Source organism: Bufo bufo, chromosome 8, assembly GCF_905171765.1.
Source record: "Bufo bufo chromosome 8, aBufBuf1.1, whole genome shotgun sequence".
In the NCBI taxonomy this organism is placed as follows: Eukaryota; Metazoa; Chordata; class Amphibia; order Anura; family Bufonidae; genus Bufo; species Bufo bufo.
In genome coordinates this window covers 4,274,845-4,290,354 of record NC_053396.1, presented here as the reverse complement: position 1 = coordinate 4,290,354, position 15,510 = coordinate 4,274,845, and the positions used below count along the sequence as shown (strand labels likewise).

The 15,510-nt window shown below is 48.0% G+C and overlaps 1 protein-coding gene across 8 annotated transcripts in view; it reads left to right on the top strand.

Annotated features, from left to right (window-relative positions):
• The window catches only part of GPR107 (G protein-coupled receptor 107), a 31,663-nt gene extending 16,740 nt beyond the window's left edge, over positions 1-14,923 (top strand). For all 8 annotated transcript variants that reach the window (XM_040406234.1, XM_040406233.1, XM_040406232.1 and 5 more), the window contains exons 14-19: positions 102-232; positions 739-782; positions 5,841-5,890; positions 8,466-8,549; positions 8,973-9,100; positions 12,254-14,923. In XM_040406234.1, coding sequence (XP_040262168.1) covers positions 102-232; positions 739-782; positions 5,841-5,890; positions 8,466-8,549; positions 8,973-9,100; positions 12,254-12,350 — 534 coding nt within the window. In that variant the 3' untranslated portion in view covers positions 12,351-14,923. The remainder of the gene's footprint in view (positions 1-101; positions 233-738; positions 783-5,840; positions 5,891-8,465; positions 8,550-8,972; positions 9,101-12,253) is intronic.
• Positions 14,924-15,510: the final 587 nt, after the last annotated feature.

The window sequence follows — 15,510 nt, the reverse complement described above, 5'->3', positions numbered from 1 at the left end:
TCCTCCGTTTATGTGGACTCTCGAGGAGCCGCATATTCTATGTCTTCTCCTGAGTGATTTGTGGGTCAGGAACCTGAGGTTAATGTCTCGCTTTTCTTTAGGTTCTGGCCAACGTGGCTTACATCATCATAGAGTCCACAGAGGAAGGCAGGACAGATTCCAGCCTGTGGAAGGAGATCCTGTTCCTCGTCGACCTCCTGTGCTGTGGCGCCATCTTGTTTCCAGTTATATGGTAATCCATCGGACAGTCTGTGATGTGCATTGAACCTTGTAGGTGGCTGTGACTGCCAAAGTCAATGTGGACCGCGGGGTCTCCACAGAGCTACGTGTATTACAACGTGTGCTCCACTGTCTGAAGGGCTCCTGGAACAGCATTGTGTGGTCGCTGTTTGTGGAAAGTCCTTGTGCATGTTGCTTACATGGCGCTTTGAGGCATATATGGATGCGTGTGCACATAGGCTGCAGCGGCTCTAGGAGGTGTATGCTTCAATTGCCGTCCTAGATATCCTATACCAGGGATCAGCAGCCTCCGCTGAAACTACAACTCCCAGAATGCTCTGTTCACTTCTATAGGAGTTAGAAGAACAGCCAAGCATGTTGCATGCTGGGAGTTGTAGTTTCACAGCAGCACACAGCTCTGGTTAGTGGGACCACAGGCCGGCTACAGTTAGTGATTTGTCATTTCTGTCAGATTACACTTCTCCTCTGCTTACTGTTGCTTTCTCTCTTTCCAACCAGGTCCATCCGTCATCTCCAGGAAGCGTCTGCAACAGATGGGAAAGGTAAGTCTCTTATGTGCTGACATTAGTGCATCCTCAGTGCTGATGGCCTTATGCTATGGGCTCCTTGTAAGAAGCCGGGTCATTGCCGCAGCCTCTGGCCCAGCAGGCATCACCTTGTGCTGCTGCATTGCTGATGTAAATCAGTTCTTCTCCACCAGGTGGCGATGTGCAGGCGCAGCCATGTTGTGCAGCGCATCCACTTAATCACAGGGGCCAGATGCATGGAGATTGAGCCGGGGATTGTTTGTCTTCCATGGCTGCAGCTTGTGTATAACACGGTGTATTATGCACTCCAAGAATGCGTCATCGGCACAGGATCTGTGTCTGGAGAATACAAACACGTTGGCACCTGTACCTTGCAGAGTTTGGTTGATGGAAGTGATGTGGCGGGCACAGGTGTCCAAGGGTCACTGCCCCCAAGTGTCCTTTGCTTTTACCCCAAGGCATTGTCATTCTTGTACAGCTCTGTAGGTCATCATATTGCAGCATAGTGCAAACCCTTTCCAGATTGCACCGACCCTCAGATGTCCTATTCACACACTTCTGGTCCACAGACGATTCTCGTGCCCCCCACAGCCCATCGCCAGCTCCTCCGTTGTATGTGACTCTTGTCTTTTGGGGGGTGCTATCTCTCCTTGGGGACAGAGCACCCTAATCTGCATGTCTTCATTGCCTTTTAAATTGAAATAATGATTCATTTTAAAGGGTATAAAGACTTTTGCAACAATTGATTTTATTGTTCAGACTTAAGAAGTCTCTAAATTGAAAAACAAAACAAATTTGTTGTATATACATTTGCTGTGTAACCATGGCAACGCTTGAATCTGCATAGCAGCCGTGTACACCAAACGGTAGGATATTTTTAATAAGATTGCTTCGTTTTATTCTACTTTAGATGCCTTGGAGCAATGCAGTGGGTACAGAAGTGTGTGCCACCGTGCCCAGGCTGAGCATACGGTGCCCCCTTCTACCGCCCTGTAGTCCCACCAGCCCCACAGTCTTGGCTGTGAAATGATTTATGACGGTTTGTACCGACACATCACCTACAGGGAGCCGTTAGCAGCTGTGCACCTTCTACAGCTTTACACCATGAATATAAATTGCCGCCATTGTTTTTTTGTGAGGTGTCGCTGGGAAAATGCATCCATCCTGTAGGTCTCTGCCGGAGCCAGCGTAACCCTTTCTCTCCCCTGCAGACACGTGCCCGTCATCCTGCAGTGCCCGCTCCACCCTTTCTATGCTGGCAGCCAGCTATCGATCGCTGACGCTGATTTAATGGTCTTTGTGGCCATTAATGACACCCCCGGTAATTGGGGGCGGCTGGGAGTGCAGAATGATTGGAGTAGATATGAAGACGTCTCCCGGGGCTGAAGTCAGACATGTTTACTCCTACAAGGGTGATTGGATGGTAATGGCGCGTTAGTGCATTGTGGCTTCTGGAATAATGGCCGGAAGGCGGTGGGGGCTATAGTGCAGCATCGTAGACGGCTTACACACGCCCTAGAAGTCGGCTGGCGCATAACTACAACTCTCAGCATGTCATCGGCTGTCAGGGCATGCTGGGAGATGAGGCTTCACTGCATCAGGGAATGGGGGACTGCAGCTCTTCCGTTTTCTATCGTTCCCGTGCCTGGAAGGACCTGCTGTCCTGTTAAAGGGGCTTTTATTACCTGGCTCAGAATAACCTTAAGGGGTCGTCTGCGTTAGAGGGGCCCATCTTCAGGAGGGTCGCCAGCTACTAAAACCTCTGGAGGACCACTCCTCTCCCATAGATTTCAGTCAGGACCGTGTAATACTTAAGGACTCCAGTGGAGGCGCTGTAGGAGACTTGAACGCTTGCCTTCAGCTGATTGCGGGGGGACCCTTTAACACGGAGAACGCGTTACATCAATATAAAATACGGTAATATCCTTTGCTTCAGTCCCTCACCGTTTTCTTGATTTCCCTGCTGACCTGATACTTCTCACAGCAGAGGGTTTGTTACAATTGTATCCATTCAGCAGATCGGCTGCCTACAGCTCTCTCCTGTCCTGATAGTTTGTTACAGTGTATCAGTCCAGAAGCCACAGGGGCTTCTCTGGGGCGGATACAATTGTAGCAAAGAAGAGAAGTATTTGCACTACTCGGGTTTGAATGTAAAGAAGCATGCTCATATTCACTGACAGCAAGCAGTGATCTGATGCATCAAGTCCAACTTATCATTCTACAGGGATTTAATGAAAATCCCCTCTAAATGTAGTAATTGCCAAATTTCTCAGTGGTTTTAGCTATTGACTGTGAAACGTGTCATGTGACGGTCCTTGAAGATGGCCGACCGTGTGCGCCATCACTACATGTAGCCTGCCTGGTCTCGGGATGTAATTAATAATCTTGGTTTAGGTAGCAGATCTGTGCCGTCACATACCTCTCCCTGACCTGTCTATATAAGGGCTGCTTGCTGTTCCCCCGCCTGACGCTGTGACCCCGGGACACCACATGTTTGCACACGTAAACACAACCTCCATTACTTCCATTGGCGCGGACACTTCGACAGCGGCTGCTGCGTTTTATTTACTGTCATCTGGCAGCGCGTCGTTCCACGAGGTTTTCCAAGAGCGAGGGTTAATTAGGAAGGATGCTGGGTGTGTGCTGTCAGCTGTGCTGGAGGAATGATGGGTGTGATGATCCATACAGTCATGCCGTCATCTATACTACCAGACTCCCTGTCCATAAGGGTCTAGTGCAGGAGACGTGGACCTTGCGTCCGCCGCAATTACATTTTAGGCAATTCCTTCGGTAAGCGTTTGTTAGATTGTCGCACCCGTCCCTCCACAATACAGGGCCACGGACTGTCCACATCATGGGTCTGTTCACACATCGCCTTCTGAAATCCGCTGCACAAGGATTAGAGGGGCAAGAAAATCGAATGTGCTCGTTCTCATGGATGATTTCTTTCCGTGGCGCGGTCACTTTTTTTTTTTTCTGGAGCATGCGAACGTGGTTACAAGACCTTAAATGACAAAAACTGGAGGCGAAATGTGTTTAGTGGATTTGATGTGAACGGGCCCTGGATTTAGTGAGGGGCCCACATTTACAGACCTCCTGGTTTCCCTTCCTTCCATAATAACAAGTGGATATAACGCACCCGCTAATGTCTTTTATAACTTGCTCCTGCATATAGACGAACCCTGAACGTTTTGACTGACCCCTTATTTTGGATTGCCTAGAAGATTAATCTGTACTTTTGGGAGTTCCGAGGGGCAATGTGGCTGGTTGTGATGGTGGTATAGTGGTTGGCGCTGTTATGGGGCACTGTGGTCTGTGTGGTTACGGGGGGCTGTACTGATTGTACAGTGGTTGGAACTGTTATGGGGGATACAGTCGCTGGTTGGTATGAGGGTGCTGTGGGTGGCATGATTATGAGGAGCTTTTATGGGTAACAAGTCTGGCTCTGGGGCACTGTGGTCTGTATGGTTATGGGGGCTGTGATGGATAACATGGCGGACTCTGGGGGCACTGTGGTCTGTATGGTTATGGGGGGCTGTGATGGATAACATGGCGGACTCTGGGGGCACTGTGGTCTGTATGGTTATGGGGGGCTGTGATGGATAACATGGCGGACTCTTTGGGGGCACTGGTTTGTATGGTTATGGGGGGCTGTGATGGATAACATGGTGGACTCTGGGGGCACTGTGGTCTGTATGGTTATGGGGGGCTGTGATGGATAACATGGCGGACTCTTTGGGGGCACTGTGGTCTGTATGGTTATGGGGAGGGGGCTGTGATGAATAACATGGAGGACTCTGGGGGCACTGTGGTCTGTATGGTTATGGGGGGCTGTGATGAATAACATGATGGACTCTTTGGGGGCACTGTGGTCTGTATGGTTATGGGGAGGGGGCTGTGATGAATAACATGATGGACTCTTTGGGGGCACTGTGGTCTGTATGGTTATGGGGAGGGGGCTGTGATGAATAACATGGAGGACTCTGGGGGCACTGTGGTCTGTATGGTTATGGGGGGCTGTGATGAATAACATGGTGGACTCTTTGGGGGCACTGTGGTCTGTATGGTTATGGGGGCTGTGATGAATAACATGGAGGACTCTGGTTATGGGGGGCTGTGATGAATAACATGATGGACTCTTTGGGGGCACTGTGGTCTGTATCGTTATGGGGGGCTGTGATGGATAACATGGCGGACTCTTTGGGGGCACTGTGGTCTGTATGGTTATGGGGGGCTGTGATGGATAACATGGCGGACACTTAGGGGGCACTGTGGTCTGTATGGTTATGGGGGGCTGGTTTGCATAGGGATCAGGCACTAGGACTACCTGGTATACTGGCGCTCAGCTCGATGCCCGCACAATAAATCATTTCGTCGTCGGCTGTTACTTCTGCTCTGAAGTGCAATACTCTGAACGAGAGCCTTGAAGCACCAGGACATCAACATGAGACAATCTCCACATGGCCCCACCGAGTCCGGAGATCTCCCAGCTGCCCCTCCTCAGCTCGCTGTTTTCTTAAAGGATTTTTTGGCAGCTTTGAGTTGTTCAATTAGTGAAGCAGAACGTGACAAGTATGGATCTCATCAGTGCACTAATCGGCCCTCTGGAGAATTGACATTACTTCTGGGATCTGATCATGGACGCACTGGTTAAAGGAGAACTCCACCTTATATGGAGCTGGATGGTCGGGGGATAATTTAAGGTGGAATTCCTCTTTAAGTAGCTCTGGTATTTGAACCTGTGTATTTTGTCTGTATATATATTTTTTTAACCATTTCTTGACATGCTGGACATCAGACTGTAAGCAGCCTCCATGTTTGATCATAGTGATTATCAGACATAAGACACATAATCTCTGGCTCGCTGTCTCCCAAGGAAATTTTTAGTACCACATTCAATAGCCGCCTCTTGGAGGGTTACTCAGTGCCACCAAATAGTAACCAGGCGCTCATGGCCCCGCCACGTTACGTGCACAGCCTGGAAAAGCCTGTAATTATTTGCATCCAGCAGATTGTGAGGACGAGTCTGACATTACCCTCCTCATCACTTGTCATGTTTCTTCTTTTTGTCAGCTGCTATCAACTTGGCGAAACTGAAGCTTTTCAGACACTACTATGTAATGGTGAGTAAGACGGGAACGAGAAGATGGAGTAATCCAGCAGCCAAAAAACCCAGTGTAATAACTGAGCTGATCGGGTCTGCTACAATATGGGCTTAGGTGTTTTCTTACTTCAGCAATAGATGGGTTGGAAGTCACAAAATGAGATGTGGAAGGTTCAGGCCTACTGTATACTGTTATTATACTGCCCCCTGTGTGCAAGTATATAACTACTATAATACTGCTCCTATGTGCAAGAATATAACTACTATGATACTGCTCCTATGTACAAGAATATAACTACTATAATACTGCTCCTATGTACAGGAATATAACTACTATAATACTGCTCCTATGTACAAGAATATTACTACTATAATACTGCTCCTATGTACAAGAATATTACTACTATAATACTGCTCCTATGTACAATAATATACCTACTATAATACTGCTCCTATGTACAGGGATATAACTACTATAATACTGCTCCTATGTACAAGAATATATCTACTATAATACTGCTCCTATGTACAGGAATATAATTACTATAATACTGCTCCTATGTACAAGAATATAACTACTATAATACTGCCTCCTATGTACAAGAATATAACTACTATAATACTGCCCCCTCTGTGCAATTATATAACTACTATAATACTGCCCCGTGTGCAAGTATATAACTACTATAATACTGCTCCTATGTACAAGAATATAACTACTATAATACTGCCCCCTCTGTGCAATTATATAACTACTATAATACTGCCCCCTGTGTGCAATTATATAACTACTATAATACTGCCCCCTGTGTGCAATTATATAACTACTATAATACTGCCCCCTGTGTGCAATTATATAACTACTATAATACTGCCCCCTGTGTGCAAGTATATAACTACTATAATACTGCTCCTATGTACAAGAATATAACTACTATAATACTGCCCCCTCTGTGCAATTATATAACTACTATAATACTGCCCCCTCTGTGCAATTATATAACTACTATAATACTGCCCCCTCTGTGCAATTATATAACTACTATAATACTGCCTCCTATGTACAAGAATATGACTACTATAATACTGCCTCCTATGTACAAGAATATAACTACTATAATACTGCTCCTATGTACAAGAATATAACTACTATAATACTGCTCCTATGTACAAGAATATAACTACTATAATACTGCCTCCTATGTACAAGAATATAACTACTATAATACTGCCTCCTATGTACAAGAATATAACTACTATAATACTGCCTCCTATGTACAAGAATATAACTACTATAATACTGCCTCCTATGTACAAGAATATAACTACTATAATACTGCCTCCTATGTACAAGAATATAACTACTATAATACTGCTCCTATGTACAAGAATATAACTACTATAATACTGCCTCCTATGTACAAGAATATAACTACTATAATACTGCCTCCTATGTACAAGAATATAACTACTATAATACTGCCTCCTATGTACAAGAATATAACTACTATAATACTGCCTCCTATGTACAAGAATATAACTACTATAATACTGCCTCCTATGTACAAGAATATAACTACTATAATACTGCTCCTATGTACAAGAATATAACTACTATAATACTGCTCCTATGTACAAGAATATAACTACTATAATACTGCTCCTATGTACAAGAATATGACTACTATAATACTGCTCCTATGTACAAGAATATAACTACTATAATACTGCTCCTATGTACAAGAATATAACTACTATAATACTGCTCCTATGTACAAGAATATAACTACTATAATACTGCTCCTATGTACAAGAATATAACTACTATAATACTGCTCCTATGTACAAGAATATAACTACTATAATACTGCTCCTATGTACAAGAATATAACTACTATAATACTGCTCCTATGTACAAGAATATAACTACTATAATACTGCTCCTATGTACAAGAATATAACTACTATAATACTGCTCCCATGTACAAGAATATAACTACTATAATACTGCTCCTATGTACAAGAATATAACTACTATAATACTGCCTCCTATGTACAAGAATATAACTACTATAATACTGCCTCCTATGTACAAGAATATAACTACTATAATACTGCTCCTATGTACAAGACTATAACTACTATAATACTGCCTCCTATGTACAAGAATATAACTACTATAATACTACAGTTATTTTCATCCCCGTTCTACAGATTTTTGATAAACCTCCCTCGTTAGTCTCGCCCGTTTTCCACCCTCTCCCAGGAGTGACATTGACGCTCTTGCCCCCCCCCAAGGATGATGAGGATGGCAGTGGGGATGGATAGTTGGCTCCTGCAGTAATTGCATTACTTTCATCTATCTGTGAGATGGCGGTGGGTCCTTGAGATGCAGCTCAGGGAGCAATCTATTAAGTGGATGTCATAAATTCCTCTCAGGCAGATTAATCCCAGATCCGCAGGCTGACATGTGCCTCTCAGAGATGGCAGCGCAGACGGGGTGGGGGGCCGGAGCGCTGCTCTACGGGACGGGCCCACCCTGCAGATGGCAAGGATACCGCTCATATCTCCCAATTTCTCCTCTTTTGCCGCAGGTCGTCTGCTTCATATACTTCACCCGGATCATTGCCTTAGTCATCAAGTTAGCAGTCCCATTCCAGTGGAAGTGGATGTACCAGGTAGGTGCCCCCCAGCTCAGTGCCTGCGGTGTTCTCTAAGGCCTCTTCACTGATGAGTAATGCAGTGCAGTTCCTTACCATTTACAACATCTCTGCTACCTGTGCGAAAATAGAAATATGTTTGTGCACATGCCGATGATGAATACCCGTTCTTATCCAATTCTTTTTTCACAGCTGAGAGTTTGTTACAGTTGCATCCAGTCCTCCAGACTGATACATTTGTAACGAGTGCGCTGTTACATTGTAACAAACCATCCGCACAGTTGAGAGATTTGCACTTCTGCTGTGTTTAGCTCGCAGAGGATGGTGTGGGCTTGACACAACTGTAACAAACTCTCTTAGCTTCTGTGGTCACATTCAGTGACAGCAAGCAGAAATGGTGAAGATTTGGGACCCATAAATAATGCCCTGATTTTCCTGCAGCTTCTCAATGAATTGGCCACCTTCGTCTTCTTCGTGTTGACCGGGTACAAATTCCGGCCGGCGTGTGACAACCCGTACCTGCAGCTTCCCCAGGACGAGGACATGGACGACCTGGAAATGGAGGCCGTGTGAGTAGAAGACACCAGTGTCGGAGCCCGGGGTGTTACTGGGGGATACTGGGTGTGCTGGAGCCGGTGAGGACAGGCGTGTTACAGCCTATCAGGACTGAATGACCACAGTCATTAGACCAGATTACGGCGGCAGGGGGATAAGAAGCCGCCAGGCCCCTTGTGCCACTTATCTCGGGACATATTATATAAAGGGGCCCTCCCACCTCAATGATTCTCAGTAAAGTTTTCCCTAAAGTTATAGATCTCTGTATCTCCCCTTTCGGATGTCGCCGCGGTTCTGTCGAAAGTGGCGGCGCTTGCACAGAGTTGACTGCATAGCGGGATATCGGGAGCTGCATTAGTACGGCCACCTACCTGCTTTGTAAAGTCAATGGGACTACTCCCCGGCCTGCGCACAACCCTGAGAGCTGTCCTGTTCAGCAGTTCTGTACGGGGAGCGCCCACGCAGATGAAAGTGGCGCAGTAACGCGCATTCCGAAGCCATGTAAATGTTGTCAGAGTTTTTGATCTTATTGGCCTATCCTCAGGGTAGGTCATCAGTATCAGATCAGTGGGGGTCCGACACCTGTCAACCCCCCCCCCCCTCCTCTACCGATCATCATCAGTGTGAAGAGGCCCCAGTACTCCAGTGAATGGGACTGAGCTGCAATACCAAGTACGGCCACTATATAGTGTACGGCGCTTGGTAAGGAGGAGGACGCGGCAGCACTGGAAGGCTGCGATCTCCTCAAACAGCTGAATGGGGAGAGGGGTCCCAGGTGTCAGACCCCACAATTACGTACTGATCTATCCTGAGGACAAGCCATCAGTATTAAAATCCGGAAAATCCCTTTAAGTTGTGTCACGTTGGTCCTGAAGCCTTTCAGCCATTCGCACCATTTCAGCATGATTCCGTAGACCAACTAATCTGCAGCCTCCCGAAGACCCAGAGACCTCACTACATTGGTGGTGGGTGACCGTGAGAACTCACTACATTGCTGGTGGGTGAGGTCAGGAGGTGACCGTGAGATCTCACTACATTGCTGGTGGGTGACCGTGAGACCTCACTACATTGCTGGTGGGTGAGGTCAGGAGGTGACCGTGAGATCTCACTACATTGCTGGTGGGTGACCGTGAGACCTCACTACATTGGTGATGGGTGAGGTCAGGAGGTGACCATGAGACCTCACTACATTGGTGATGGGTGAGGTCAGGAGGTGACCGTGAGACCTCACTACATTGCTGGTGGGTGAGGTCAGGAGGTGACCGTGAGATCTCACTACATTGCTGGTGGGTGACCGTGAGACCTCACTACATTGCTGGTGGGTGAGGTCAGGAGGTGACCATGAGACCTCACTACATTGGTGATGGGTGAGGTCAGGAGGTGACCGTGAGACCTCACTACATTGCTGGTGGGTGAGGTCAGGAGGTGACCGTGAGATCTCACTACTTTGGTGGTGGGTGACCATGAGACCTCACTACTTTGGTGGTGGGTGACCATGAGACCTTACTACTTTGGTGGTGCGTGACCATGAGACCTCACTACTTTGGTGGGTGACCATGAGACCTCACTCAATTGCTGGTGGCTGACCATGAGACCTCACTACTTTGGTGGTGGGTGACCATGAGACCTTACTACTTTGGTGGTGCGTGACCATGAGACCTCACTACTTTGGTGGGTGACCATGAGACCTCACTCAATTGCTGGTGGCTGACCATGAGACCTCACTCACTTGCTGGTGGCTGACCATGAGACCTCACTCACTTGCTGGTGGCTGACCATGAGACCTCACTCACTTGCTGGTGGCTGACCATGAGACCTCACTCACTTGCTGGTGGCTGACCATGAGACCTCACTCACTTGCTGGTGGCTGACCATGAGACCTCACTCACTTGCTGGTGGCTGACCATGAGACCTCACTCACTTGCTGGTGGCTGACCATGAGACCTCACTCCATTGCTGGTGGCTGACCATGAGACCTCACTCTATTGCTGGTGGCTGACCATGAGACCTCACTCTATTGCTGGTGGCTGACCATGAGACCTCACTCCATTGCTGGTGGCTGACCATGAGACCTCACTCCATTGCTGGTGGCTGACCATGAGACCTCACTCCATTGCTGGTGGCTGACCATGAGACCTCACTCCATTTCTGGTGGCTGACCATGAGACCTCACTCCATTGCTGGTGGGTGAGATGTCTGGGACCATGCCTTTTATAATGTGACCTTCATCCTCAGGTCCTCACATCTATGGAAGGAGATCCTGAGTCTCTCCTCCAGCAGAGGGGGTTTGGCTCCTTCCCCTTCCCCCCCAGGTAGAGTCCGGCCCCGTCCGGGTGTCTGTTCAGTGTCCGCCCGGTCAGAAGTCCTAGTTTAGGCAGCTCGGTCCTGTTTCTTCCAACATCAAAGCGTCATACGTGCCTGGTTTCTGCAGCCGCTGTATATACACACACAGTGGCTGCCGCCCAAGTTTCTTCTTGGGCTTAAGTGACGTTCTGCATAGTTTTCTCCTCTTCCTGCAGCCATGTGCTGGGGTCAAACACCAGATATACTCCCCATGTCAATTAATCACCATCTCCAAGATCTCTGCTTGCTATCAGTGACTGGGAACATTCTTGTTTACATCCAGAGGCTGATGCCCATCCTGACCTGTATCCAGTCTTTGGACTGATACATTGTAACAAACTGTCAGGACAGGAGCGATCTGTGCTGCTGCTGTGGATTTTCTAGACTCGATACATTGTAACAAACACTCAGCTGTGAGAAGTACACGGTCAGCACGGTGATTCCAGCATCTGGAAGTAAACATGAAGGTCCCTAACCAGGACAGGAGAGAGATTTGTGCCGCTGATGTGTTAGTTTGGGTACAGTTGTAACAAACCTTCTGCTGTGAGAAGCTTCCGCCCTCAGGATGCAAACAAGAATATTTCAATTCACTGACGGCAAGCTTTTCCAGACGTGATGTTTTCTTCAAGGCCTAAAAACACTGTAGAACATTTTGAGATTTATGGGGTCTGGATGGGTTATCAGCTAGACACAAGTGCTCTTATGGACAGCAAGCAGAGATCTTGAAAACGGTGATTAGTTGACAGAACAGACTATTAGCGAGTCGCGGCGGCTTTATTTACTTTCGCTCGGTCTTTAACCCTCACCTTTCCATGCTATTTCAGAGTGACGACCACAGGATCCACAGAGGGCATCAAGAAAGTGAAAAAAGTCCAGAATGGGTCGTCGGAGGGGCGCTCCGAATGGGGGAACTCCGCCTGAAGGGACAAATGACTTGGATTTTAATTTATTATTTACTCCTATTCTTCATGCAAGGACGCGGTTCACTGAAAAACGGTGCAGACGGACCGAACACAGTCCCTCAACCTGCACCCCAAAAATCTGCCTCTACTGGATGCCAGCGCAGCCCCTATGTTTGGACACCCCCCCCTCCCCCAGCCCTGGTGCTTGTAAGAGGCGCTTTAAAAAAATATTAATCTGATGAGTTTTGTACCTCGGGGGCCGGCAAGCGGCAATACACGCAGGCGGCTGCTGAGGACGTGGCTTGCTGGGAATCCTCCTCCTCTGCCGGCCGCGTCGAGCAGCGATCCGCCTGTACATATGTAGCAGATCTACACGGTCTCTAGAACGTCCTGCTCCATATCCCGGAGGTGGACGCGCCGCGCTGCGCACCTTGTGCTTCCAGGACCTTGCTCGCTCTTTCATTACTGTGTGCGCTCCGTGTAGTCACAGGAAGACTCTGCTTCCCTAAGCTCAGCACTGTGGCCCTAAGCTCAGCCCCCGCCATGTTATAGCAGCACTGTGGCCCTGAGACTGCAGGGGCCACCATGTTATAGCAGCACTGTGGCCCTAAGCTCAGCCCCCGCCATGTTATAGCAGCACTGTGGCCCTGAGACTGCAGGGGCCACCATGTTATAGCAGCACTGTGGCCCTGAGACTGCAGGGGCCACCATGTTATAGCAGCACTGTGGCCCTGAGACTGCAGGGGCCACCATGTTATAGCAGCACTGTGGCCCTGAGACTGCAGGGGCCACCATGTTATAGCAGCACTGTGGCCCTGAGACTGCAGGGGCCACCATGTTATAGCAGCACTGTGGCCCTGAGACTGCAGGGGCCACCATGTTATAGCAGCACTGTGGCCCTGAGACTGCAGGGGCCACCATGTTATAGCAGCACTGTGGCCCTGAGACTGCAGGGGCCACCATGTTATAGCAGCACTGTGGCCCTGAGACTGCAGGGGCCACCATGTTAATGCAGCACTGTGGCCCTGAGACTGCAGGGGCCACCATGTTATAGCAGCACACTGGCCTCCAGTGGTTTTACCATCCGGTCCAGTCTGCTGAATGTTATATCAGCGCTGTGGCCCCTTCATTCTCAGGATCTGTGGGGCCCCCCTATCGATCATAGAGTAACATGTCCTAGTGATATTCCGATGCTTTACGAGATTAGAACACTGCTTAAATTTCGGTTTTTAGTTCTGTTTCTGGGAAAGCTGGGTGATTACTAATGGCTGCCATCACGGCTCTACATCACTCAGCTTTCCCAGACAGCCCCCCCCCCCCCTCCTTTTTGCAGGTGTCATGGAGGCCAGATTGGTTGTCACCCAGCTTTCCCAGATTCAGATACAGAATTGTGTAAGTGAGTGGAGTCCAGAACTGCTGTAGTGTATCTGATGGTTGCCAGGGTGATGATCACAGCCCTCCCCCATTACTACCTTATGCACAGCACAGCCTCGCCTGGACCCTCCGACCGCCTGTAGTGCAAAGACAATGTGAATACGCAGGGGTTGGTGGCGGTGGAGCGGATACGGTAGAGAATGGACCCTTTCAGTGCTGCTTTATAGGACGTGCGGAGAGGTCCAGGGTGGTTGAGACGTCAGCCATATGTAGAGGACTCTTGTCAGCTGCTGCAGAACTTCTTAGACACGTTCATCAGGTCTACATGGCCATGGAAGGGGTTTCCGGTGCTGTAAACTCAGCTAATGAAGTTACACAACTTTCTAAGACACCTTATCATTTCATTCCTCTCCATTTTCAACATCTCTTCTTGCTGCCAGGGAATGAAAACACTTGCTTACGTTCAGAAGCAAAAAAAAAATATCCTGTTGATGCAGGTGTATGTACTATTGTAGACCGTTTCAATTCACCCACAGCAAGCAGAGCTTTTCAAAACTGCGGAAGAATTGACTGTTGATAAATCCTGCAACGTTCAGCCAGCGGACCAAAGGGGTTAAAACCGTTCTTGGCCAGTGGGGTTTTGGTACGAGGGACAGTTCGGGTGTTTTGTTTGTGGTGGGTTATTTTTTATATATATATTTTTTTTTCCTCTTCCATTAACCTTTTTCTTTCCAGTGCTGAAAGGGTCAAAACGCAAGGTCTGGAAGGCGGCTGGAAGGGCGAGTGTTTTAAGATGCATTTATTTCTTTTGAGAATAAAAAAAATATATATATATAGATTCTGGCTTTATTAACCCTCGCTTGCTGTCGTACATGTAGCCGGGGAGGGGGGGCCGAGAGATGCAGCGCGGGGGTCTCTGCTTTACCTTCTATGCAAGTGAAATAAAAGGGGAGCGACAGAAGGTGTCGTCTATTCTTGCTGAGTGTCCTGGTGTTACACAGAGAATCCACCACCTCCATCCCCTTTAAGGGGCGGCCGCACAGGGTTTGTGTCCTTAGGTTTTTGGGTCGTTTTTACCCATACAGTTTATTTTACTACCTTGCGTTATTTTTTTTGTATGCCTAGCATTTCTATTTAAATAGGAAAGTATGTGCCCCCTAATGTCTCGTAGCGCAGCACGGGGAAAATACATTGGTATAAAAAAAAAATACAACACGGGCTGGCACTGGAATTTTTTTCAAGCAGGGTAAAAAAAAAAATGGCTGGGAAAAAATCACCAGTGACCTCAAGGGTGGAAAAACCTGCTGTGAGTAAACACCCTTTTGTTCTGCGTTTTTAAAGGGGGTTTTCCAAGTGTTTAATACTCCTGCACCCCCGCCAATCGGCAATCCGCTGAGAAGCGCGGCCTCCTTGCAGCCCAGGCTATTTACTTGCATGAGACTGAGTTGGGCCTAGGTCATGTGAGCAATAAATGGTGATGTCACTGGGCTGGAGTGTCGGGAGCCGGACCTCCACCAGTCTGATCCCTATCCTGAGGATAAGTCATCAGTATTAAGCACTCGCACAAACCCCTTTTAAGGCCCCTTTCACACGGGCGAGTATAATGCGGGAGGTGAACGCATTGCACCCACACTGAATCCGGACCCATTAATTTCTATGGGGCTGTGCACATGAGCGGTAATTTTCACGCATCACTTGTGCGTTTTTCATGCAACGCAGGCCCCATAGAAGTGAATGGGGCTGCGTGAAAATCGCAAGCAAGTGCGGATGCGGTGCGATTTTCATGCACGGTTGCTAGGAGACGA